At 42.2% G+C, this 24,247-nt stretch overlaps 1 protein-coding gene across 7 annotated transcripts in view; it reads right to left on the bottom strand.

Moving 5' to 3' along the window:
• Nucleotides 1-8,958: 8,958 nt before the first annotated feature.
• Nucleotides 8,959-24,247, bottom strand: part of BBS4 (Bardet-Biedl syndrome 4) — a 111,617-nt gene continuing 96,328 nt past the window's right edge. For all 7 annotated transcript variants that reach the window (XM_033920290.1, XM_033920291.1, XM_033920293.1 and 4 more), the window contains 3 exons: nt 20,886-21,024; nt 9,846-10,047; nt 8,959-9,500 (listed from right to left, as the gene is read on the bottom strand). In XM_033920290.1, coding sequence (XP_033776181.1) covers nt 9,379-9,500; nt 9,846-10,047; nt 20,886-21,024 — 463 coding nt within the window. In that variant the 3' untranslated portion in view covers nt 8,959-9,378. The remainder of the gene's footprint in view (nt 9,501-9,845; nt 10,048-20,885; nt 21,025-24,247) is intronic.

The following is a 24,247-nucleotide window of genomic DNA, read 5'->3' as shown; positions in this document are numbered from 1 at the left end:
TTATGCTCATTGGCTTCCAGTGTCCCACAGAATCACATAAAAAATATTATTATTAACATTTAAAACACAATTATCCCACTTGCCGGAATTCATAGACTTTTAATCCCATATGCTACATTGAGATCCCTTCGATCAAACAACCAGCATTTGCTTCAGATACCCTCCTTGCATCAAATAAATACCATTCATATAACAATTTACTCAGTAACGGCCCCCTGAGCACTGGAACTCTATACCTACATACCTATGGGAAAAGACATCACTAGATCGGTTTGAGTCTTAAAACAATCTTATTTAAAGATGCCTATGATCTTTAACTATCTAAAAATCTGTATTCCCTTGATTTTAATTTTAATGTATACCACTTAGAAATTTGATAACTGGGTAAACAAATTTTTAATAAACTTGTATTGTGAGGGTTCATTTATAGCTGAGTCAGATGGGTTTGTAGAGTATGTTAAACTGCATTAAATATCACACCTATAGGGCAACATTTCTGACAGTGCATATGTAGCTTCGGCAGTTGCCTGCAAATTTCTCATGCATATTGATAATTATTTATTTATTTACTCCATTATTTAGCCCGTCCTCCCGAGTACGCCCAGAACAAGATACATGATAAATATTAACTTTGTTTATGAATGTTAACATAAAATTTAATAAAATCAAACATAAGGCAATGGTAGATAACAATTTCAGGTAGATAATCAATTCAAAATCAACATACAGAATTAAATAAGCTTTCAGTGTCTTACGGAATCCTAATAAATCATTAATATCACAGAGAGAAAAATCCCATTCCATAATTAATCACAAAATGAGAATAAGCTCAAGAATGAGCACATTCCAGTAAGAGATCTAGATGAAGGTAACAAAAAGTGTCTCTCACTTTGGGAATGCAATGATCTTACGGTAGTGTAAAGTGGCAGTTTATTAGAAATATATTTTAGTGTCATACCCTGGAACACTTTAAATGCCAATGCTTTTTGATTGGCAACCAATGCAAAGAAAGAAAACAAAACTGGAGAAATATGATTTTTTTTAAACCCAGATTTTTTTAAAAAAGTTGAGCAGCTGCACTTTGGAAATGCTGGAATCTTGCTAAGCTATTAACAAGTAATCCTACAAGTAAAGCACTGCAATAATTCATGCGCGAATTAGATAGTAACTGAGCAAAATCGAATTCTCAGAAATAGACATGAATCTTTCACAGTCACCAAAGATAATAAAAAGAGGTAGAACCTAACAGAGAGATGAATAACAGAAGTCAATCCAGTTTCTAGCAAAACTCCCAGACCATGAACTTGATCTTTTGCCACTATTTGGGGGATGCACTAAAGTCAGCGATCGGCACTAAACCTGTTTTCACAGCTTTAGCGACGTTTGCTGATAACTGACCCGATGCACTTAATGGCCCATTATGTGTTTTTTCCCTCAATCACCCATTTTCCGATCAGATCCGATCCATGCAAATTATTAAAAGCCATGCAAAATAGCCAAGCGATTGATGCACTAATATCACTGGCTATTTTGTATCGGGCTTTACCGATCTTAAAAAATTGCTCTAGACTTGTCGGGTAACTGTGCAAATCGTTTGCATGCAAGCTTGATAGTGCATTGATCGCTGTTGGAGAATCGGCCAACAGCAATCGAGTGACTATCTTAGGCTGCAGACAGATCCTGAATTTGTATGATTATTGTGGAAGACTATAGCCACAATAAAAGTAGCTTTTTTGGGGGGCACAAAATGAGATCTGGAAATAAGCATACTAGAACTACCTAACGTGTTAGAAAAATACATTTATTTTTATTTTAGAGAGATAAAATGTATACATCAGCAGCAAGCTAGCTAATGTTCATTGGCTTCAGAATTTCTTCTCTTCAGTACTCAGGAAAATTCGGTGTTGCATGAAATATTTTCTTCTGCAACTGTCGCTATATAAATCTGATCGTTTTGACTGTTGTGCTATCTCAGAAGCTAATTGTTTTCAGTTTGCATTTGGAACAGCACCTGATAGCTTCTTGTCTTGCATTTTGGGAGTTTATATAGCAGAAGAGGCAGTTGGTGATCTTGCTATTGCTGATTGTTGGTTTGCATACTACACACGGCACAGGAAGCTTCAAAGTTTCCAAGGAAAAGGAGACCTGTATGTCTGAATTATAGTATATAACTCCTGGGAGGGATTTGTGTTTGTCTATAGTTACTGGAAGAAATGTAGCATGTAGTTTCCTTATTTACACCAGGTGAGGATTTATTATTAGCAAAGATCAAATTTAACTGTTAGAGAGCTAAAACTGATCAATGACTGTTTCAACTTCATCAGTATAGATAAACTGTGGTAGATATATTGTTTTTATGTCTTATTCTCTGTTACAGTACTAATAGAAAGGTCATTATGTTGGTTGTTTTCTCATGTTACATTTCATCATCAGTTCTATTACTGTAACTGGGTTTAATAAAGATTCTAAATATATGCTTTTTATAGTACTATATATGCGTAAGTAAATTTATTATATGCTTTTTATAGCACTGCTGTATTGAATGTAGCTGAAGTTTATTAAAAAAAATTGTTGATAAGTGTTTGTTTTTAATAATGGGAAAGCTTTTAGACACAATGTTGTGGCAATCTCTGTCTTGCTTGTTGAGAGTGGCTGCTCTGTATTCGCACTGAAATTGAATTATACCCACGAATCTGCAACTTAGAATGGTATGTTACAGGAGGCTAACAACCGAACTATTGATGGTACTTGCATTTTGGCCTATTTATTTCCTCTTCCTCCAAGTTCCCAGTTAAATAGGAAATGGCCACAGTAAAATGAGCCCTCATTCACAGTGTTCAAGGATTTTCCTCTCCCAATGAAGCTCAGCTATGAGGCAGTCTTATCTGCATATAATGTATGTACAAGAAAAAACTGCAGATCCAAATGTACAAGTTGCAGGCTATGTTTATTTGTACCAAATATTAATGCAGTTACTGATATCACCTTACTACGAACCAAGGGACCCAACAAACCTTCTTCAGGGGTCCATGGTTGTTAAGGTTTAAGATAAACCGCAATGAGAATGGTATAAAACAAAAGCCTGTGTGAATGAAACGCAAGCCGACAGTGCAAGACAATCTGATGAAACCTTCCGCCCAATGTGCGGTGGTGGCCAAAAAAGCAAACAAGATGCTAGGAATTATTTTAAAAAGGGATGGTTAACAAGACTAAGAATGTATAATGTCTCTGTATTGCCCTATGGTGCCAGCTTTAAAAGTTCAACTTCAATCACTCTCAGTAGTTACGTGTTCAATTGCACAACACTTCAGAGACAGAAAATCATGTGACTTTATCTACAGTGTTGAACCATTTGGTGTGAAATCACTTTATACGGTATCCTGCAAGGTAAAACTTTATTAATCCTAATTGATTTTCTTAATAGGACATCAATAGGCAGAAAACTTTCAACTAATTTTCTGATAAAGTTGGCAATGCTTGCTGTGCAAAAAAAGTTTCTATTTTGGTTAGAAGATCTTCCAACAAGTGTCAGGGGTAGCAATGGGTGCCACAATGGCCCCATCAGTAGCTCATTTTTTTATGCAACAATTTGAGACTCAATGAATATTAGATAATCCTTTTGTCACTTAAAGACATGGCTATGGTTTATTGGCGATATACTTATTCTGTGGACAGATCTGCGAGAAGTTTTAGATGCATTTCATACATGGATTAATACTCATTATTGATCTATTCAATTTACCATGAATTGTCACGCTACAGAGCTATCCTTTTTGTATATACTATTTAAATTTTCTCAAGGGAATTTTTCCACATCTATTTTCCACAATGAAACTGACAAATACTTTAAAAGCAGTCATCCTCCAGGATTGAAACAAAAGTTTTTCCTTTCATATTTTTGTGTTATTGCATTTGCTTCGACATACAGGAGTTTAAAACCTAGGCTCATTTTTAAAATGTGTCTACTGCACAGAGGGTATCCTTGAGATATTAAAAATAAGGCTTATAAATGTCAGATTTTTAGATATTGCTCTTGTATTACTCTATGGTATGGCCGCACCTCAAATACTGTATGCAGTTCTAGTTGCTTTTATCTCAAAAAAGGTGTAGCAGAATTAGAAAAGGTACAGAGAAGGGTGACAAAAATGATAAAAGGGAAGGAATGACTTCTTCCCTTAAGCGACTAGGGCTCTTCAGCTTGGAGAAGAGATGACTCAGGGGTGATACGATAGAGATCTATAAAACAATGAGTGGAGTGGATAGGGTAGATGTGAATTGCTTGTTCACTCTTTCCAAAAATACTAGGACTAGGAGACATGCGATGAAGCTACTAAGTAGTAGATTTAAAACAAACCGGGGAAAATATTTCTTCACACAATGTGTAATTCAACTTTGGAATTTGTTGCCAGAGAATGTGGTGAAATCAGTTAGCTTAGTGGGGTTTAAAAAAGGTTTGGATAATTTCCTAAAAGAGAAGTTCATAAACCATTATCGAGATGGCTTGGGGAAATCCACTGCTTATTCCTAGGATAAGCAGCATAGAATCTGTTTTGCTACTTGGGATCTAGCTAGGTGTTTGTTTGGGACCTGGGTTGGCTACTGTTGGAAACAGGACACTGGACTTTCTGTCTGTTTCAGTATGGCAATTATTATGTTCTTATGTTAGATTGAGATTTGTTGTTCAAGAAAAACCATCCATCACCTCTGGTTGGACACCCATCTGTGTCTTAAGGCATTGAGAAAGTAATTGGTATTCTATGTAAACATTAGAAAACTTAATATCTTAAGATAATTTTTCTCCTTCAACAAATACAACTAAGGGGCCTTGATCAACATTTATGGGGACGCATTTGAAATGCAGCAGTTGAGACTTTTGCTAGATTATGATACCTGGTTTTGAGCTTTGAGGCCACAATGTTACAGATTAAAACGTGACCACATGTACAGCAACTCATGTGATAATGTCCTTGTCCTTTAATGTATATTGGTTAAACACCCCATCCATTTAAACACTGGATGGGTGAGCATAAGAGTTGTTTGAAATTAAAAAGCTTGGAAGAACCAGTGATTTAACACTGTGTGGATAAGTCGCATGATTTTCTATCTCTGAAGTGTTGTATAAGTGACCACATTGTAATTACTAAGAGTGATCAGAAATTGGAACTTTTAAAGCAGGAACAATACTGGATCTACACTTTAAATACATAGAAGAACCAAATGGTTTAAATCAGTGTTTTTCAACCTTTTTACACCTATGGACCGGCAAAAATAAAAAAAATTATTCTGTGGACCGGCGGTTGAAGAACACTGGGCTAAGTCGTGGGCCAGACCCCGCCCATCTCTACCCAATCTCCACCCCAGACCCCGCCCCCATAATAGTACTAATTGCACCTTGCACGTCCCGTACCTCATCTGGAAGCCTTCCCTCTGACGTTGGCAACGCCAGAGAGAAGTCTTCCGGTTCAGGCGCAGGATGCCTGTAGGAGCCATTGCCCGTGGCTTTGTGCACTGAATCATTTAGGAAGAGGGAACTGGCTCTAAGATAACGCCGCATCGATCGCACCGTGGACCGGCGGTTGAAGAACACTGTTTTGGGCCTGATGCACATGCTAGCCTTGTGGACCGGCAGGAAATTTCTGTGGACCAGCACTAGTCCATGGACCGGTGGTTGAAGAACACTGGTTTAAATCATAAAATTGTCATCATTTTTATTGAATAGACTAAAATTTGTGTCTCAATATTGTAAAAAATTGATTGGTTATGTTTTTAAAGAAATGTCTTGCAATTTGATTAAAACAATCTGATGGCGGCCTGTGGCCATGTTTGTGAATCACTGAGCACTGAAACTGTGAGGTGCTGTTTACTAAGTCAGTATGACTTAGTTAACTTGTTTTTTATTTAAAGACTGTAATGTTATCTTTTGTTATTTATAGTATGATTTATAGTATGGTCTGTTATTACTCTGACCATTTTTTTCTATTAAGGCTATCTGTATGCATTGTAAGCCACAGAAGAAATACAACTAAGATATTTTTTATTTCTTAAGATTTATAAATTTTTCAGTAGGTTTTTTTTTCTGCCAATGAGGTGAATCTCGGCGAGAGGGAGAATTAGAAGGGCTTGAGCATGCGCAGATGCATGCTCAAAGCTGGCAGAGGCAGGAAGAAGATCTTCAAGTGGCACCGGCATGTCCTGTGGGCTGCATGCCGGTGCCAGACCGGGGGGGGGGGGGGGGGGTAAGTTCAAGTTGGTCGGGCGGGGGGTGCCGATTTGAGCCGTGGGGAGCGATGCCAGTTCTCATGCCGGTGCCAGACGGGGGGTGAGTTAAAGTTGGTCGAGCGGGGTGTGCCGATTCGAGCGGGGGGGGGGAGCGATGCCAGTTCTTGGGGTGGGTGCTCGCAAATCGAGTCAACACTCGGTTTGCGAGACAAGTTTTGCGAGAATGTTTTGCTCGTCTTGCAAAACACTCGCAAACCGAGGTTTGACTGTACTATCTTTTAACTGCCCTCTATTTCATACCCTCTTAAAATCTCAAAACTTTGGTGCTTAAAAGTTTGAATCTTATATATAATAGCTTACTTATCAAAGTTTATATTTAAAAGTTATGGGTTAGTGGTGTTGAATGATGAAGCTCATAATTACTTCAATCTTGGATTTGATCATTGGTATGAGCTAAGTACTTTGAAACTTATCTGTATGCATTTAGATTTTGTATTTTGCATAGCTGATTTGGATACATGTATTATATGGATTGAACCTTATAGTCAGTGGTTGCCATCCCGGGGAGCTGCTTTACATCTCGTTTATTTGATGAACTTTTCTACTTTTGTGGTTCCTGCTGTTGGATGGAAACTTGGATTACTACAGGTTGTTGGTAGAGTTTTTTATTGGTGAAGTTTTTTATGACCTATGATGAACTAAGGGCTCATTCGCTTTGCATTTCTTGCAGGTTTGATAAGCTCCTTGACAAAGTGTGAGGTCTTTTTCTCCACAATGGTTTGTGAGCTGTTTGTTTTCCACCTTAGCAGGAGATAAATGTAATCACTTAATACACAAAATGCTTTATCTCTTCCAGTGGGTTTTGAACATAAGGTTTCTGCCATAGTTTACTGTGAAAGGCCTTAATAGAAAGAATAGATGAGACAAAAGACTTAATCGACCTGTAGCAGCATGATAGGATGATATTACCTTGTTAGATTGAGCAAAGCTTGTGGTTCTTATCTGTGGACTTCAGTGAGGTCAATATTTAATTCTTATAGGTATTGGCTTAAATTAAATGCTAGCGTTTACCCTAATCAGAGTCTGTAAAGGTAATGATACTGAATCTACAGCACTATCCATTTAGGCCTGCCATTTAAGAGATTAAACTAAATGTTTAAAATTATCCATATAAAGGGCAAGTTGAAACCAGGGTACTTTACTTTTTTATTATAGAATACCAACATTGATGTGAGCATGTGTACATATATGTTCAATATTTTGCCTAAGCAATCTTCTGTAATGATGTACTTAGTGGTTGCTCTGCCTATGTATACAATCCCCTTCCACTTACACGCTGTGGCACTAACACATGTAACATATATCCCTGCCTCATTTGGGTGCCCACAGTTAAGCCAGATCTATGGCTGATTTACTTGATACCAAGTTATGCTACTAATCCATAATAGAATCCACATGCACAGATACTGTAATGAAATAGGTTCTCGCTGTGCTGTATTGGGGCACATAAACAGACACACTCACATAGAATTGTCCCTTTCGTGGATGAATAGTGCCACTAGAAAGTTTTTGGCCTCCCCTCCTCCTCTAATATACTGTATAGTAATTTAAATGGCTTGATATTATGCATATCCTTTTAAAATACACAGATAGGGAAATTATATCTTCACCAGTAAATGAAAATCAGCCTGTATGGGTTTTATTTTCTCAAAGCTTCACTAGTACTTTGATAGGAGATTTTAATAAGCCATTGCTGTTGGGTTTGGATCAGTATTGAACTAATGTCTTAACACTCTTAGAAGACCTATGCTGGTGCCATTTTTCTGATGGAACAAACTAAAAATCTGTTCACCCTTCAAATTTCCATGACTACCTATGAATAGAGAAGCTAATCCTTGCTGTTAAGAGCTCAGTTCCAAATTCAGATGACACAAAGTGATCTCTACCTTTTTCTACACAGTTCAATTTCTAATGAGGATGAGAGATCTCCTCCATACTAAAATAATGCATCCACTTGCAAATTCCTGTACACTACACCTACTCGTTCCTCAAATACATTCTTTAGCTAGCCAGAACTCTTTCAAGATTCAACATGTTTATAATAAATTAAGGAGAAATTTTAATGAGTCTTATGGAATCAGACATAATCACATTTAACAAAAGCTGGATGACCTACCTCATAACAAAAATCTTTTATAATTGCAGCATTCATTTTGTAAAGCATTATAAAAATATTCTGCATATCTTATATCCTGTCCCACTAAAGGCAATTACTAGTGCTTTGCACACTGTCCTTTTTATACATGATCTACTACCTAGTAAAGAGGACTCTCCAGTCACTAAGAGTCAGCAGTATCCTATTTCAGAAGGCAGCAACCCACATTAACTTGTACGTGTTCCAACTAGCTCACATTATGCCAACAAATAGGGAGTAATGCTGTTGAAAACTTTACATTTCTGATATTTAAAATGCTGTAATACACATGAGAAATGTATAATTGATGAAGAAAGCAATCGTGCAAGAAAATGAATGCTGAGAAATAGCATCCTCTCTTGCTTTCAGTCACTGCTCAACTTGTAGAGTGATCAGAAACTGCTCAAAGCACCTATCAATGCTGTTGCACAAAAGGTGGAAAACAGCCATGCTACTTATTTTCATTTCACCATTGCTGTTCAGGTTCAGCAATGTTTCTTAGTTCAAGGAATGCATAGAGCTGCCCAGCTAATGTAAACTCTATATTAAGCTTTGAGAGGGCTCTTGTCATTTGTAGATCTTTTTTTTTTTTATCGCAGAATGCAAAGCAAGTGAAATGTTATCTCAACCAGTTTCCAAACCTGCTGAAGAGAGAGTATGAAATAATTCAGCAAAGTTGTTCCAGCTACATTTGGCCATAAACACTCTTCTCAATCAGTTATAACTCTTCCCTCTTAAGAGTGCTTATTTCACATTTCAGCCACCAAGGCCAAGCACCATGCTACTTGGAACTGGTATGGATTGTGACTTTCCTCTTTGGCAGGCATCTCCTAATCTTCCTTTAATAGAAATGAGTGTAGTGAGCTTGTGAAAGCATAGGACTAGTGACATTTGTTTCTCCCAGCGCTAATTCGTGCCTCTCATTTCAGTAAGATGATTTATTCTGCAACAAGCTGGCCTTTGCGTCATTCTTTTCGTCTTTCGTGGTCATGTATCGCTGATGAATTAGCTATGGTCTCATCTGGACCCAGTTCAGGTTCTAGAGGTAGGGAGGGTGGCTTTGAAAACTGAGACAGCCCTACTCCACCTATAATGAAACAACAAAATAAAGTCCCTGTGTAAGATTTCATACCAATTACCACAGGTTAATAATTCAGTCCAGGAACCAGGATTGGAGACTGAGTAAATCCAAACATGTTCAACATTATATATCCCTCAAGAGTACTGCACTGCACTATTCCTTCACTCTGACTTCTTTTCATTATATCTTGCACAGAGTGTCTGACAAAGAAAAGAAGATGGGATTTTTTTAATACTGCACTTCTATGGTTACAATCAAAGTGCAAGTACAGCGCAAGATGGTAAGCACCTCACCCAGGTCAATATGACTCTTAACTGCCATACTTTTGTATGCAGTGTACTAGTGTCTTACCTGTGGGGAGATGCATGATCTTTCCATACCCAGCTGCTGAGGACATGGCTTGGCCGAGTGCTTGATTGGAACCCAGAGGCTGCTGCTGAATGCAGGGTGTAGGAGGGCGTTGCTTTATCTTGGAATCTTTAGATGACTTTGTCCACACTAGACTCTCCCCCACCTGTAGAGCAGCTCCAATTTTCTGACCCATGTCTACCATCTTCTCATGAAAGAAATGCAAATATAAAACAGCTCAGAGAACAAAAGTACAAAGGAGACAGCACATAAACAATGGAGAGTTTAGAAAGTCCATACTAACAATTAGTAAATGAGAACAGATACAGTATAGTACTGTTTATATATAGTCATGACACTCACTTTCCCATTTTTCGCTGAATATCACAAACCCCCGTGTGCAAAGACTCGCTATAACTTATCCCATAATATGAGAAAAATTGGTCATCACTGTGTATGCTTTTTATTAAGTATACTATTTGACAGTGGCATAGAGGGTGAGTGGCGCCCTCTCCCCCCGCCGCATGCATGCCCTCTGCCCGCATACCTGAATAGGTATGTGCGACACACAAATAGAAGATTAGATGAATTTTCTCTGCATGAGCAGCATTATGAACTTGCTGCCCGCATCGTGTTGGCTATCCCTCTGACATCACTTCCTAGGCATGAGGCCCATAAGTGACATCAGAGAGAGGCGACACAGTTGTAGGCAGCAAGTTCGTAATGCTGCTCATGCAGGGGAAATTAAAAAGAGGGAAGGGGTGCATGGCAGGGGGGTCAGAGAGGTGGATGGGTGCCGGCGCCCTTACCAAGACCTCACTGGGGGTGGACCGCCCCCCCCTTACTATACCACTGCTATCTGAACTGTATATAGACACATAGTTTAGTATGAAAGGGAGGTACCTACGAAATCCACTTAAACATCTCCAGGCAAAGCCAGCTGGCAGAGGAGCGTAAACCCATCTGTTTCTGTGCTGGTCTGGAGGGATGCTAAAGAAGAGGTAGAATATCTTCTGAACGATGAAAAAGATTGAGAGGTCTGTGGTTTAGACAAAGTTGTAAAGTATTCCTGTATATTTTTATTTTATGTGCAGCTTTCTCAATTTTTTTCTCCAAATACATCATCCCCTTTGCAAGGTACATTTGAAAGATGTTCTTGAATTGAAGTTTCCAGATCCGAGACTTTGAGCCAGGCCAACCTACGCATTGCACTGCGCATGTTCTAGATGAGACACTGAAAGCATCAAAAGCTGCTTTAGCGATTAACTTTCTAGTAGTGAACAAGTTTTTAGATAATTGTTGAAATTTCTTTAAATCATCTTGAGGAAGGAACTCTTCAAAATCTGGTAATTGTTTTATCAAAGATTTAAAACAAATTGATATATAAAACAAGTAGTTTATAATTTTGTTAAGCAGTATAGATGACTGGAATATACGCTTGCCAAAAGAGTCTAATTTTCTGGCTTCTGTGCTCTAGAGCAGTGGTTGGCAAACCGCAGCTCTTTAGCCACTTGAGTGCAGCTCGCAGCTCATCTAGAGCAGGGGTGCCCAACCTGCTTCCCTTCCCCGTAAAGAGGACGCTGAAGCGCAGGGCCAACCAACTTTTGCCACCCGACGTCAATTCTGACATCAGAGAGGAAGTTCTGGGTCAGCCAATTGCTGCCTGGCTGGCCTGGAACTTCCTCTCTGACGTCGGGTGGCGAAAGTTGGTCGGCCCGGCGCTTCAGCGTCTTCTTTACAAGGAATGGAAGCAGGGAGAGCTCAGAACTTGGCGGCGACCTGTTCCCCGATAGCGGTTTGCGGCAGCCTATTCCCCAACGGCGGTGACTTGGGGGAGGGCAGGGAGAAAGGGGACATGCAAGGAGAGAGAAAGAAAGAAAGAAAGGCATGGAGAAAGAAAGAAGGGGGCAGGGTGAAAGAGAGAAAAAGTTGGGGGAGGGAATGAGGTCTGGAGGAGAGGAAGCATACAGGAGGCTGAAAGAAAGGAAGAAATATTGGATGCACAGTCAGAATAATAAAGTGCAACCAGAGACTGATGAAATTACCTGACAACAAAGGTAGGAAAAATGATTTCATTTTCAATTTAATGATCAAAATGTGTCCGTTTTGAGAATTTATATCTGCTGTCTATATTTTGCACTATAGCTCCCTTTTACGAAACCGCAATAGCGGTTTTTAGCGCAGGGAGCCTATGAGCATCGAGAGCAGAGCAGGGCATTCAGTGCAGCTTCCTGCACTAAAAACCGTAACTTTGGGACTCATACATCAGCCCTTCAGAATTACCACACATATTTATAAATAATAATCCAGGACAATCATAAATATTGGGCAAATAATTGGCCACAGCTTTATTTCATATTATATCAAACATTAATTTTAACAAATTTGTAAACATCAGCAAACTTTACACTTAACCATTTATGATTTCTTCAAAGAGCTAATCGGTATCGACAGTAGCTCACTTATCCCCAACTTTCCTTTAACTCCCAGTGACTTACGGTGTCGTAAAGCCACCTCACCTCGTGGCGGTGCCGCACACGAGGACATATTACTATTCAAAATTGATAGTACTTCAAATTCATCTGCCTCTAATAATGGCTCTGCCCTTAGGCCACAAGCAGTGACAGAATTTCTTGTTACTGCTCCCCCCACTACTGCAGCCAATTAGCCCATTAAACAATTTTGTAACAAATCCTGGATAGAACTAAGAAAGATATTTACCCCAATTGCCGATAAATGTACCCCATCCGGGCGAAAGAGTCCCGGACAATCAACTGAAATAAGGTCATGGATCAAGACCAGACCGCCCATCATAGCAATAAACTTGGACACTTCGGTATTCACTCGCCTGCGAAGACGCTCAATAGCTGCAGGCTTCCATGCACCCTTCCAGAAACGGCGAGGAAGAATGTGTGACCATACCAAGCGCGCTGCCGGAAAGGAGCATGCAATGGCCAATAAATCTTGTTTAATTTGATGAATTAATGCCACCCCTGTGACAGAGCATAGGTCATTACCCCCCAAATGCACTAGTATAAGTACTGGAGATGAGAAACGATGAGCTTGATGCAAAGTAGGCAACAGCTGCTCCCAAATCATTCCTCGAATACCAAGCCAGCGAATCCGGACTCCAGCCTCAGCCAGGCCCAAATTGTGACCCCATGAAGAATCTCTGGCATGCTTATGAGCCCAAAAGATGTGAGAGTGTTCACAGAGCCAGACGCATATATCTGGAGACAAAGGTAGCATTGGTCGAGGATCTGTAAAAGAAACTAACAACATATCAGTAACTACCCACTCAATTATGCCAATTCCCATACATAATCCTTATATTGATTGGAACGCTAATGTCCCACTCTCCGAATCAGCGCAGGAGGTGCCCCAGCAGCCGCTGCAGAAGTGGCTGCCCCAATTCTAAAAGAATGGGTTCCAAATTCCCGGGAATCATATCCTAGGGCAGTCAAACTTTTCTTTAAGAGAGCCACAAATTGATAACGAGTTAAAGGCAATCTATTCAAATGCTCCAACCAATACAGGCCCCCAGAAGGTCGAATCTCACTGTAACGGAATGCCAAATGTATCGGGCACACCGCACTATTATCCGACCTCCGCAACACAGACCAGACTCCTCTACCCTCCTGATCCGTTTTGGACCAACGAAAATGGAGCTTCAAATAAGATTCCCCCAGAATAACATCCTGAACCAGCAAACCAGATTCTCCAGCTGCCCTTTGAGAGGTCGCTACCAACTCTCCAACCCAGCATGCTGCAAAGAAGGCCACTACAAATGCTAGTTGAAACAATAAGATTTCACTCTCAGACGAGCAAATACTGGACAATTGGCCACACAGCAAACCAAGCAAGTCATAAGTAATAGGAAGGCGTCGCAGGCAAGGTCGGTATTCAACTCCCGACCGCGCATAGCCCCTTAACAGTTGTTTAACTAAAAAAGTCCCTGTGACAATTGGCCAATTATATAGACGAGAGACAAATGCTAAACTAGCCATTGACTGCGACACCATCCCAAAGGACCATCCCTGATGAGCACAATATACGAGGAATGCAACGAGTGTCTGTTCCGATATAGGAAAACCACCACCAACAGGCTCCTGGTCCAAAAAGAACATTAAACGCCTCCATCCAGTCGCATAAGATCTCCAAGTGTTAGTAGCTAAGGACCGGTGCAAGAGCTGCTGACCGCCCGCTGGAAGATATCCCATAAGTCCTCCCTCATGGGTGTTGGGAAGCCATCTGCTGCAGGAGCTAGCGCCCTGAATTGGGACCACTGCGAACGAGAAAGGGCATCAGCAATTTCATTGAACACGCCTGGTACATGCCGTGCCGACAAGCACACATTCAAATGCAAACACGCTAACACAATTAGTCTCAGCAATTCTATGAGTCTAGGACATTTTGCCGATTGTCGATTAAGAGCTGAAACCACAGCAGAGTTGTCAGAAAAGATGACCACTTTCTTGTTAGCCAACCGAGCACCCCAAGTATCCAAAGCTACCCATACCGGAAACAGCTCCAGCAATATTGGAGCACAGACCAACTGACCGCCACCAATTCGGCCACTGATGAGCACACCACACCACGCCCCGCCAAAAAACACTCCAAATCCCATCCCCCCAGAAGCATCAGTGAACAATTGAAGATCAGAACTAGACACTGCAGCAGATTGCCAAATACATACTCCATTGAAGGACAACAGAAATGAATGCCACAGTCCCAAATCTTGACGAACCTCCTGTGTCAGACGAACCTTATAATGCGGCCGCTTCAAACCCACTGACAATAATGCCAAACGCCGAGAAAAAACTCTCCCCATCGGAATGACTCGGGACGCAAAATTAAAATGGCCAACCAAAGTTTGTATTTCTTTCAAACTTAGTTTTTTCTTGGCGCGGGCTGCTGCAATTGCCGTCACTAAAAGTTGCACCTTCTGCAAAGGCAGACGAGATTCCATCCGAACGGAGTCCAATTCAATCCCCAGAAATATCAAAGATGTCACAGGCCCTTCACACTTATCCCGTGCTAACGGGATCCCTAATGCATCTGCAATGCATCGGTAAACTCGGGTCCTCCCTCCACTTCAGAATCGCTCAACTCTGGAATAGTCTCCCTTCCCCTCTCCGCAACTTGAGCCCCCTTCTACCATTCCGTAAGCTTCTGAAGACTTGGCTCTTCTCCAAAACGTAACCCGTCCCCTCCCTATTATTATCACACCTAACCTCTCTCTTACTTACTTTTATAAACCCACTGGAGTTCCGTTGCTTCCTAACCATGTAAACCGTGTCGAGCTCCACCTGTTGGAGATGATGCGGTATATAAACCCAAGATTTAGATTAGATTAGATTAGATCTGCAACTGCTTGAAAGGTGGACATCAAATCAGCACATTCCAAGGAATTCGGAGCCCCAACAAACAAGAAATCGTCCAAATAATGGACTATGGAACTACGCCCACTCACTTGCCGGACCACCCAGTGTACAAAGGTGGAAAATGCCTCAAAATATTTACAAGAAATGGAACATCCCATTGGCATACATTTATCAAAATAATATTGACCCTCAAATTGGAAACCCAAAAGAGGAAACGCAGTGGGATGTACTGGCAATAAACGGAATGCTGATTCAATGTCCGCCTTAGCCATCAATGACCCTTGACCACACATCTGGACCAACGCCACCGCATCATCAAACGAGGCATATTGTACTCTACATAACTGTGGATCAATAAAGTCATTGACACTACAACCAACCGGGTAGGATAGATTGTGTATGAGCCGAAAACTACCTGGTTCCTTCTTTGGAATAATACCTAACGGGGAGATCATAAAATCACTGAAGGGAATAACCCGAAAAGGCCCAGCAATTCTACCCAAACTATGCTCTTTCTGCAGCTTATCACAGACAATATCTCTATGCAAAGCTACAGACTGAGAATTTCTCGAGCGATGTTGCAAGGGCGGCCCGTCAAACGGTATCGGGAAACCCTCCAAAAATCCAAAACCTAAAAGATCAGCATCCTCTCTGTTGGGATATACATTCAACCACAGATGTAAAACGATAATATTAATGGTGGAAGGAGCTTTGCCCTCCACTCTTTGCGGCAAAGGAGCCTGAATGTCCGGAAAATTGTCCCCGACCGAACTGCATGCCTCCCGGGCAACGAAAGGCTGGGTGACTTCCGGCACACTAGCTACAACAGTGTCGGAAACGACAGGAGGTACGAGTACATCGGCCGGCATTGAATTGAAAACATGCTGGCGGGGCCAAACCCCCTTTTGGCCCAAGTCCCCTTCATGTTCCCACATCAGGCCCGAATCCCAAAGCTGGGGAAGTCCATCGAGCCCCTCCAACGACCGGTCCCCCATGAAATTGTCCACCCCCCAAATTTCCACCTGTGGTGCCAACAGTCTGAAAAGACGCCCCCCGAGAAGGGGTCATCTCCGCTAACCATAGATCAACATCCCTCACCCCCCAACAATCCGCTTTATCACGCACCAGGCTTTTCCTAAACTGCTCATCATAGTTAAGCCAAAACCATCCACCATAAGTTCTATAAGCCCTCAAAATGAGATCTGCATAACGCAATAACCCAGGATATAAATCAGGACGAGCCTCACCTAAAACACTAGCAAACACGTTAAAGCCTAATAACCAATTAAATATATTCTTTGCAACTCAGCCACCTTTCTTCTTAGTATCATCCTTATTACCCTCTTTAGACTGAGCTCCCGTATCCTCCCTCGCTAAAAGAGTAAACAAATCAATAAACTTGCCCCGCAAAATCTTTCTCTTCCACTTTGGAGAAATATGGCAATCCAAAGGAGCGATAGCACATAATGTATGCCCCTTTCGAGATAATCCCGGCACACCACCCTCACTAGGACGGAACCCCTCCCCAGTCGCCCTTAAATGACTAAGCCGCTCCTCCCCTTCTGATGAAGAAGAGGAAGAAGACTGAGAAGACCCTGTTGAGTCAGAAGACTCCCATACCAACAAAGGATCCGTTCCCACTAATCGCCGCTGACGCTTCTCCCGATCCATGCATTTTACCACATGTCTCAAGCGCTTCAAAAACTTTTTATTACGCAGACTTTTCCGCAGCGCCTTTTTGCCAGAACGCTGCAAACCCGATGACTGTCCAGCCAGCGACGACTCCCCCACCTCACCCCCCCGGCCCTCCCCTAAAGCAGTAAGCAAAGACTGAACCAACTCACCCGATGTCCGCGGTATCGCTGGAACACTGGTACTAGGCACTGCATCTCCTGCCATTCCATCACCGACAGTGGAAGGAACAGTAACTGGAACCACTTCAGGAGCTTGCGATTCCTCAAGCGGTGCACTGGGAGCCACAGCCGGCTGAATGCGTTTTTTGGCTGAGGACTTAGCAGGCCGTCTAGCTCCACCATCCTTGCCCCCTTTCTGCTGCTGCTTATCAGCCTTCCCAGGAACCCTCTTACCAACCCCTGACTTACCCTTCTGTCCCCCTTTTCCTCCCTGCTGACCCCCAGCCCCAGATTTACGGACCCCACCCATTGCCCTGCCTAACTAAAAAGAAAACAACTAGTACCAACCCAAACCCCCTCCTATCTTGAAAACTAACCCTCACAACCTATGTCCCAGATATTCCTTCACCAGTTTGAATCCTCAAAAGCAGACAACCAAACTCAATCCCACTTAATCAATCCCCACAATCCTCCCCCACATAAACAAAATAAAGCACTGTGGCTATCCCAACACACAACCCCCCCCCCCCCCACACACACACACAGACGCTCAAAGAAGCGTCAGCAAGCAATTCCTGGCTGTACAGGGACACCCGACACCTGGCAGGCAGCTCCCAGAGTCCACAACTAAATAACACACCGGACACGCTGCAGAGCCGCTTCAGCCAGCTGCGGGTGAAGGCACCGAACAGCGCTTTCACATGCGCCGAGCCCCACTCAAAACCCCCGTCGCTGTGCTTACAGCTGCCCGCGGCCGCGACCACACTACCCTCAGCGTTGTATTGGCGGTCGCGCAAGCCGCGGGTGAAGAAAAACAACAACTCAGGAACCTGCTTAAAAATCCGACGCACTGCACACCGCTGCTAACGGCCCCGCCCACACTACTCGCTGACAGAAGAATAGCGGCAGAAAAGAACTAGCAGCTCGAGCAGGCCGCGGGCCGCGGATGAAAGGGACGCTGCAAGGAACTGTAACACGCGCCCCAACAGCAAACTTACCCCCCGGGCCCACCACCAGTCAGCCAAGAAGTATCCTACTCCAACGGCCCAACTCGAACAGCCCGACAAGTAAGTCTGCAAAACCGAAAACTCAAAACTTTACTCTCCTCCCTTGCTCTTTCACCCTTACTCTCTTCTCTAGCCCGCCAATTTCTTACCTTCTCACCTCATCCTATGCCCAGCCCCTTTTTTCCTTTCCTCAAATCACCTACTCACAATACCCTCCAATCAAATTTATCCTCCTGTTGCTACCCTTTCCCTCTTCATCCCACCCCCTATTTCACCCCTTTAACTTATCTTCTGGCCTTGATGTCGCTCAATGTTACTGTCCACTCAGATTAACTGTGTGGCCTTTTCTATCGCGGTTTAGTAAAAAGGGAGGGTGTATATCTGTCTAATTTTGTATAGTTCTTACTGAGGTGACATTGCATAAAGTCATCTGCCTTGACCTCTTTCAAAACCCGTGGAATATAAATGATAATTAACATTTTCTCTACGTACAGTGTGCTTTGTGTTTTTAAAAATTTTATTGTTGGTAGTTCATTTTGACTTGGCCACGAAGGTAAGGGGGAAGGAGGGGAGCTGCTGAAAGACATCTAGTAATCCTTGCAGGCTTGACTGTGCAGGGAATTATTTTTGTAAAATCATGTTTTGTTATGTGACTGGTATTATTTAGACTTTAATTTCTATGAATGAATAGAATGAAAATGATATAAAATTGCTTGCTTGTTTTTGTGTGCGTGCGCTGAAGGGAAGTGGAGAGAGAGTGGGCTGAGGACATTGAAGGGAAATGGGGAAGAGAGTGGGGAGAAGACGCTGATTTATAAATTGACAATTGTACAGAATATTGTTTCTTTTTATATTTTAATATAATAAGTTCAGTATAAAACTATTCAAGGCTTGTGTGGATGAGATCAGATGGTTTGCGGGGATGGGGACCGAGCTTGCGGGGACGGGACGGAGACAATTTTTTTTCCCCATGTCATTCTCTAGGCTCTGCCATGAATCAATTTCAACTACGTGTGGGCGAGCGGGCTGTCAGTCGGGTTGACGTAGCCGTCGTAGCGCAAGCGGGCATGGGATAGATATGGCTTTCAAAAGAAATCTTAATCGTTGTGCTGCTGATCTTTGGCTCTTTTGACCGAGTTTGCTCTAGAGCAGGGGTAGGGAACTCCGGTCCTCGAGAGCCGTATTCCAGTCGGGTTTTCAGGATTTCCCCAATGAATATGCATGAGATCTATTTGCATGCACTGCTTTCAATGCATATTCATTGGGGAAATCCTGAAAACCCAACTGGAATACGGCTCTCGAGGACCGGAGTTCCCTATCCCTGATCTAGAGGAACAGAAGCATAAGAACTTGAGCTGCATGAATACTTGAGGGCAGACTCAACAACTAGTGAATGGTGTTGAAGTTGCGTTCTGTCAGATCCAGGACATAACATAGTAAATGATGGCAGATAAAGACCTGAATGGTCCATCCAGTCTGCCCATAACTGATACTCATTTTAAAAAAATACATGATTTGATTACCTTGTCTCTTCTTTGATATTTCTAGGCCGTAGATGGTAAAGTCTGGTATTGGCCTAGGTTCCAAATGCTTGTATGTATTCTGTATATTGTGCCTATTTTCCTAGGAGCTGTTTGGACAGATGAAGGAGTCTTCCAGTTCTTAAAGCATCCTTCATGACTTTGTGTAAAGGTACTTTAATGCACTCATGGTGTTTCAAAGTCAAGGAGTTCAAAAAGTTCTGAATGAGGTTCCTCCTCTCTCTCCATTTTGATGGGCAATACCAACCCATGAAACCAGTGAAAGAGAGACTCGGGCAGAGTTGTGCATCACTGAGGAGGAGGTAAAGGATATACCATAGGTATTACCATAGGCCTTTTCTGCTGAATATTCTAGTAACTCTTCACCTGAGTAGATGGAGATGTCAAAGTACTCCCTCGTAGATAAATTAGGAAATGTGCATCGAGACAATATATGAGATAAATCCTCTATTGATGATGATTGGGGGTGGCATTCAAGTAGGCCCCATACCGACTTCGATGTTGAGGAGATATAGTGGAATTAGAAAAGGTACAGAGAAGGGCAACAAAAATGAAAACAGGGATGACGACTTCCCTGTGAGGAAAGGCTAAAGCAGCTAGGGCTCTTCAACTTGGAGACGGCTCAGAGGTAATATGATAGAGGTCTATAAAATACGTACCCCTTCTTCTACAAAGCTGCGCTAGCGGCTTTGTAGAAGAGGGGGCTTAGTGGAGTGGAAAGGGTAGATGTGAATTGCTTGTTTACTCTTTCCAAAAATACTAGGGGGACATGCGTTGAAGCTACTAAGTAATAGATCTAAAACAAACTGGAAAAAATATTTCTTCATACAATATGTAATTAAACTCTGGAATTCATTGCCAGAGAATGTGGTGAAATCAGCTTAGCAAGGTTTAAAAAAGGTTTGCATAATTTCTTAAAAGAGAAATCCTAGGCCATTATTGAGATAGCTTGGGGAAATCCACTGCTTATTCCTAAAATAAACAGCATAAAATCTGTTTCAATACTTGGGATCTATCTAGGTACTTGGGACCTGGGTTGGCCACTGTTGGAAACAGGATACTGGAGCATACTTAAATCTCAACATGTCTATCCATATTTAGAAACTATTTTTTTTACATTATCCTGTCCCTATGGTTGTTATGGGACATGTGATCACTAACAATGTGTATAGGTTATGGCAGTTCAGTAGAATTTGGCTTTGTCATCTGGACTGAAAAGTGAAGCTGTTGTCATTTTTGGTTTTTGTCATAATTATACCTCTGGATCAAATTCAGCAGTACTCTCCTTCAGCTTGTTGACTTTCCTTTCCATTTCCTGGTACTGGCACAAAGCTTCCTTCTTATCTCCCTGGTTATACATCAGGATAGCAAAGTTCAAATTAACCAGTGGGTTACACCTGTAGAAAATACCATAAAAAGAGATTAGGTTTTTACCTTGCTAATATCTTTTCTAGGAGATAGGTGTATCATTCTGGACAGTAGGATATTCTCCCCATGCTTGCGAGTTGTGCAGAAGGAATCCACTCCAGCTTTTCAACACTCCTCCTTTACTAGCAATAGCCCTATATAGACATACAAAGAAAGAGTTTGGGTACAGGGGAACTCTCCAAACTACAACTCTGTTCTGCTCTGAAAATATAACAAATATGTTAAACATTGTAATTGAACAATTGAAACACTGAAATAATCATACCAATCAGAAGCATTTATGGAACTCAAATACTCCCCCATATTCTTCAGGTCTGATTGACATCCAAAATTTTAGTATGAACTCAAACTTTCTGATTGAGACAATAGGCAGGTACAGGAGACAACTGACAGGGCAGTGCTCCAGAATGACACACCTATCTACTAGAAAAGATATTAGCAAGCTAAGAATCTAATCTCTTTGTTTAGTGTAATAGGTGTGTCATACAAAAACAGTCCCAGAAATCAAGGGTGGAGTCCCCCCTTGCCACCACATCCTCTCTATAAAACTTGGAAAACATAAGTTGAGTGGACCTGGTTGCTGCCCTACAAATCTCCTTGGGTGAAACTGCCTGAGCTTCCACCCATGAAGAAGTCACCCTTCTAATAGAGTATGCCTCCACCGAGACTGGTGACTGTATTCCACAGGCAATATATGCTGATGAAATGGCCCTGTGGATCCATCTGGAAGTTGTGGCCTTGGATGCTGGTTTGCCGTGTTGAGCCAGAATGGTGAGCACAAAAAGATAAGTAAGAACTCAGTAACCTCAAGGTATCGTAGGACTCTCCTCACATCCAACTTTTTCAGAATCTGGTCCTTCGTTGATGCTAGGTATTAGAATGCCAGCAGTCTCACTTCCTGATTGACATGGAAGACTGAAACAACCATTGGCAAAAAGGACGGAACCATGTGCATAGAAACTCTGGTCTCTGTGATTTTGAGGAAGGACTTCCTGTATGAAAGTGCCTGTAATTACAAGATACTTCTTGCCAACATAATGACAAAAAAAAACCCGCCTTGGATTGTAAGATCCATCAAGGATGCGTCCCTTACGTGGCTCTTATGGAGCCTGAGGCTTGCAAAACCACGTTAAGATTCCATTATGCAAACGGGTGTTTTACCAGGTCTGAGCCATAGCACCCCTTTTAGGAATATGGCTATGTTTGGATAAGATGCCAAAGAAGTTTTATGCTATTGAGCCCTGAAACAAGAGAGTCCCGCCACTTGGACTCTGAGGGACACCATTACAAGACCTTTGTCAAGCTAGCTTGGAGGAAAGCTAACACCACCGAGATCGGAGCAAAGAATGGCTCCACCTTCTTAATGCACTAGTGCTGAAATGTTTCCCATGCCTTAGCATAAGCAGAGACTGTCGTAGGCTTTTTGGCTCTAAGAATAGTAGTAATCACTGTCTCTGAGTATTTCTTGTGTACTAACACCATGCACTCAAAAGCCATGCTATAAGAGAAAAACGATCCAGATCTTCTATGACCATTGGCCCCTGAGAAAGAAGGTCCAGCTGTACCTGCAGTCTACCCTGTGCCCCTCTGAAGATGCACTAGATCTACATACCACGGTCTGCGTGGCCAATCTGTTGCCACAAGAATGACTTTCCCTGCAGAAAGGCACAGCTACTACCACCATCACCTTGGTGAATGTGTGAGGTGCTGTCGCCAGACCACAGGGAAGTGCCGAGAACTGGCAATGGTTCTCCAGAACTTCCTATGTTCCGGAAAGATGGGAATATGCAGGTAGGCTTCTGTCAAATCCAAAGAAGCCATAAGTTCCCCTGGCCCCACCACCATGATGACTGACCACACTGTCTCCATGTGAAAGTGCGGAACTTTCAGTGCCCCATTGACGTGCATGAGATCCAGCAAGGGTCTCTAATCTTCTGAGCTTTTCTTGGGTGCTATGAAGAATATGGAGATCTGCCCGAGTCTGAATCCTCAGGCAGTATGCGCTCTGTGGCCTGAATATCTATCAATCACTGAACTGTAGCTGAGATCTTGCTTGTCTTCTTTGGGTACCCCACTGGGGAGTCCACAAATCAGTCTACCAAGTGCTGGGCAACTTCTAGCTTGTAACCACTCCGAATGATCTCCAGTATCCAACAGTCTGACAAGATCTGCACCCAGAACTCCGCATACTCTGAGAGCTGCCCCCTATCTTCAGGGGAATGGCTCTGGAACTGGTATCATTGTACTTTCTTGGAGGCTGAAGTGGGACAAGAACTTGGTTTTGCCAGGATCCTGAAAATCTCTTTCTAGATCATTGGTAGGATCTCCAAGATGAGGCTCCTCTTGAGTACTGCCAAAAACATCTGGAGCCACGAAAATTAGATTGGTCAGAGCCTCTTGAAGTTCACGGTCTACTGTCAGGAAGAGATTTTGGCTGACAATTTGCCGTACTAGCCATAAGATCGTTCAGCCCCTTTCTGAACAACATTTGTCCCTTGAAAGGAAGTCTGCTGAGGATAGCCTTGAGGTGGAATCTTCTGCTCTTTGCCTGATCCAGAGCATTCTGCAGACTGAGTTGGAATAAGGCGAGACTTTGCTCATGACATCGGCCATGTACTCCACTCCTGTTAATAGGAGCTGGGGCAAAGGCTCACCCCTTGCCAGCGCAAACCCATGTAATCAGGTATGACAGGCACATGTCACAAAAGAAGCCACTGCAGCTGCTCTGATTCTCGTCCAGCACTTTGAACTGTCTTTTAAGGATCACATCCACTCTGTGATCCTACATATCTTTTAATACCACACCTCCCTCATTTGGCAGGGATATTTATTTGATTACCTGTGCTATTAAGGAATCTACCTTAGGCTGAGTGAACATCTGCTGGCATTCCTGTGCCATCGGATACAGCTGAGCCATTGTCTTGGCTACCCTTTAATGATCTTTTGTACTCTACTTTCATAAATTGCATTGATTACCTGTGGAGACACATATTATATTTGTTAGGGTGTTTTGTAATAAGGCATTTCCTGGTTTGTTGCCTGGTTATTTGCTGGATCACTTTCTATTTAACAATTCTCTTCATGAAATCTGGCATTCTTTACCTTTCCCCAGGACAGAGGCTGGATATTTAAGAAATTTCAGGGTAGCAAGCTGGGAATCAGAAATTCATGTTTTTTTTGTTGGGGTTTTTT

The sequence above is a fragment of the Geotrypetes seraphini genome, chromosome 14 (genome assembly GCF_902459505.1).
Source record: "Geotrypetes seraphini chromosome 14, aGeoSer1.1, whole genome shotgun sequence".
Lineage (NCBI taxonomy): Eukaryota > Metazoa > Chordata > Amphibia > Gymnophiona > Dermophiidae > Geotrypetes > Geotrypetes seraphini.
Note: the sequence above shows the minus strand (reverse complement) of the source record. Positions and strands in the feature narration are given on the sequence as shown.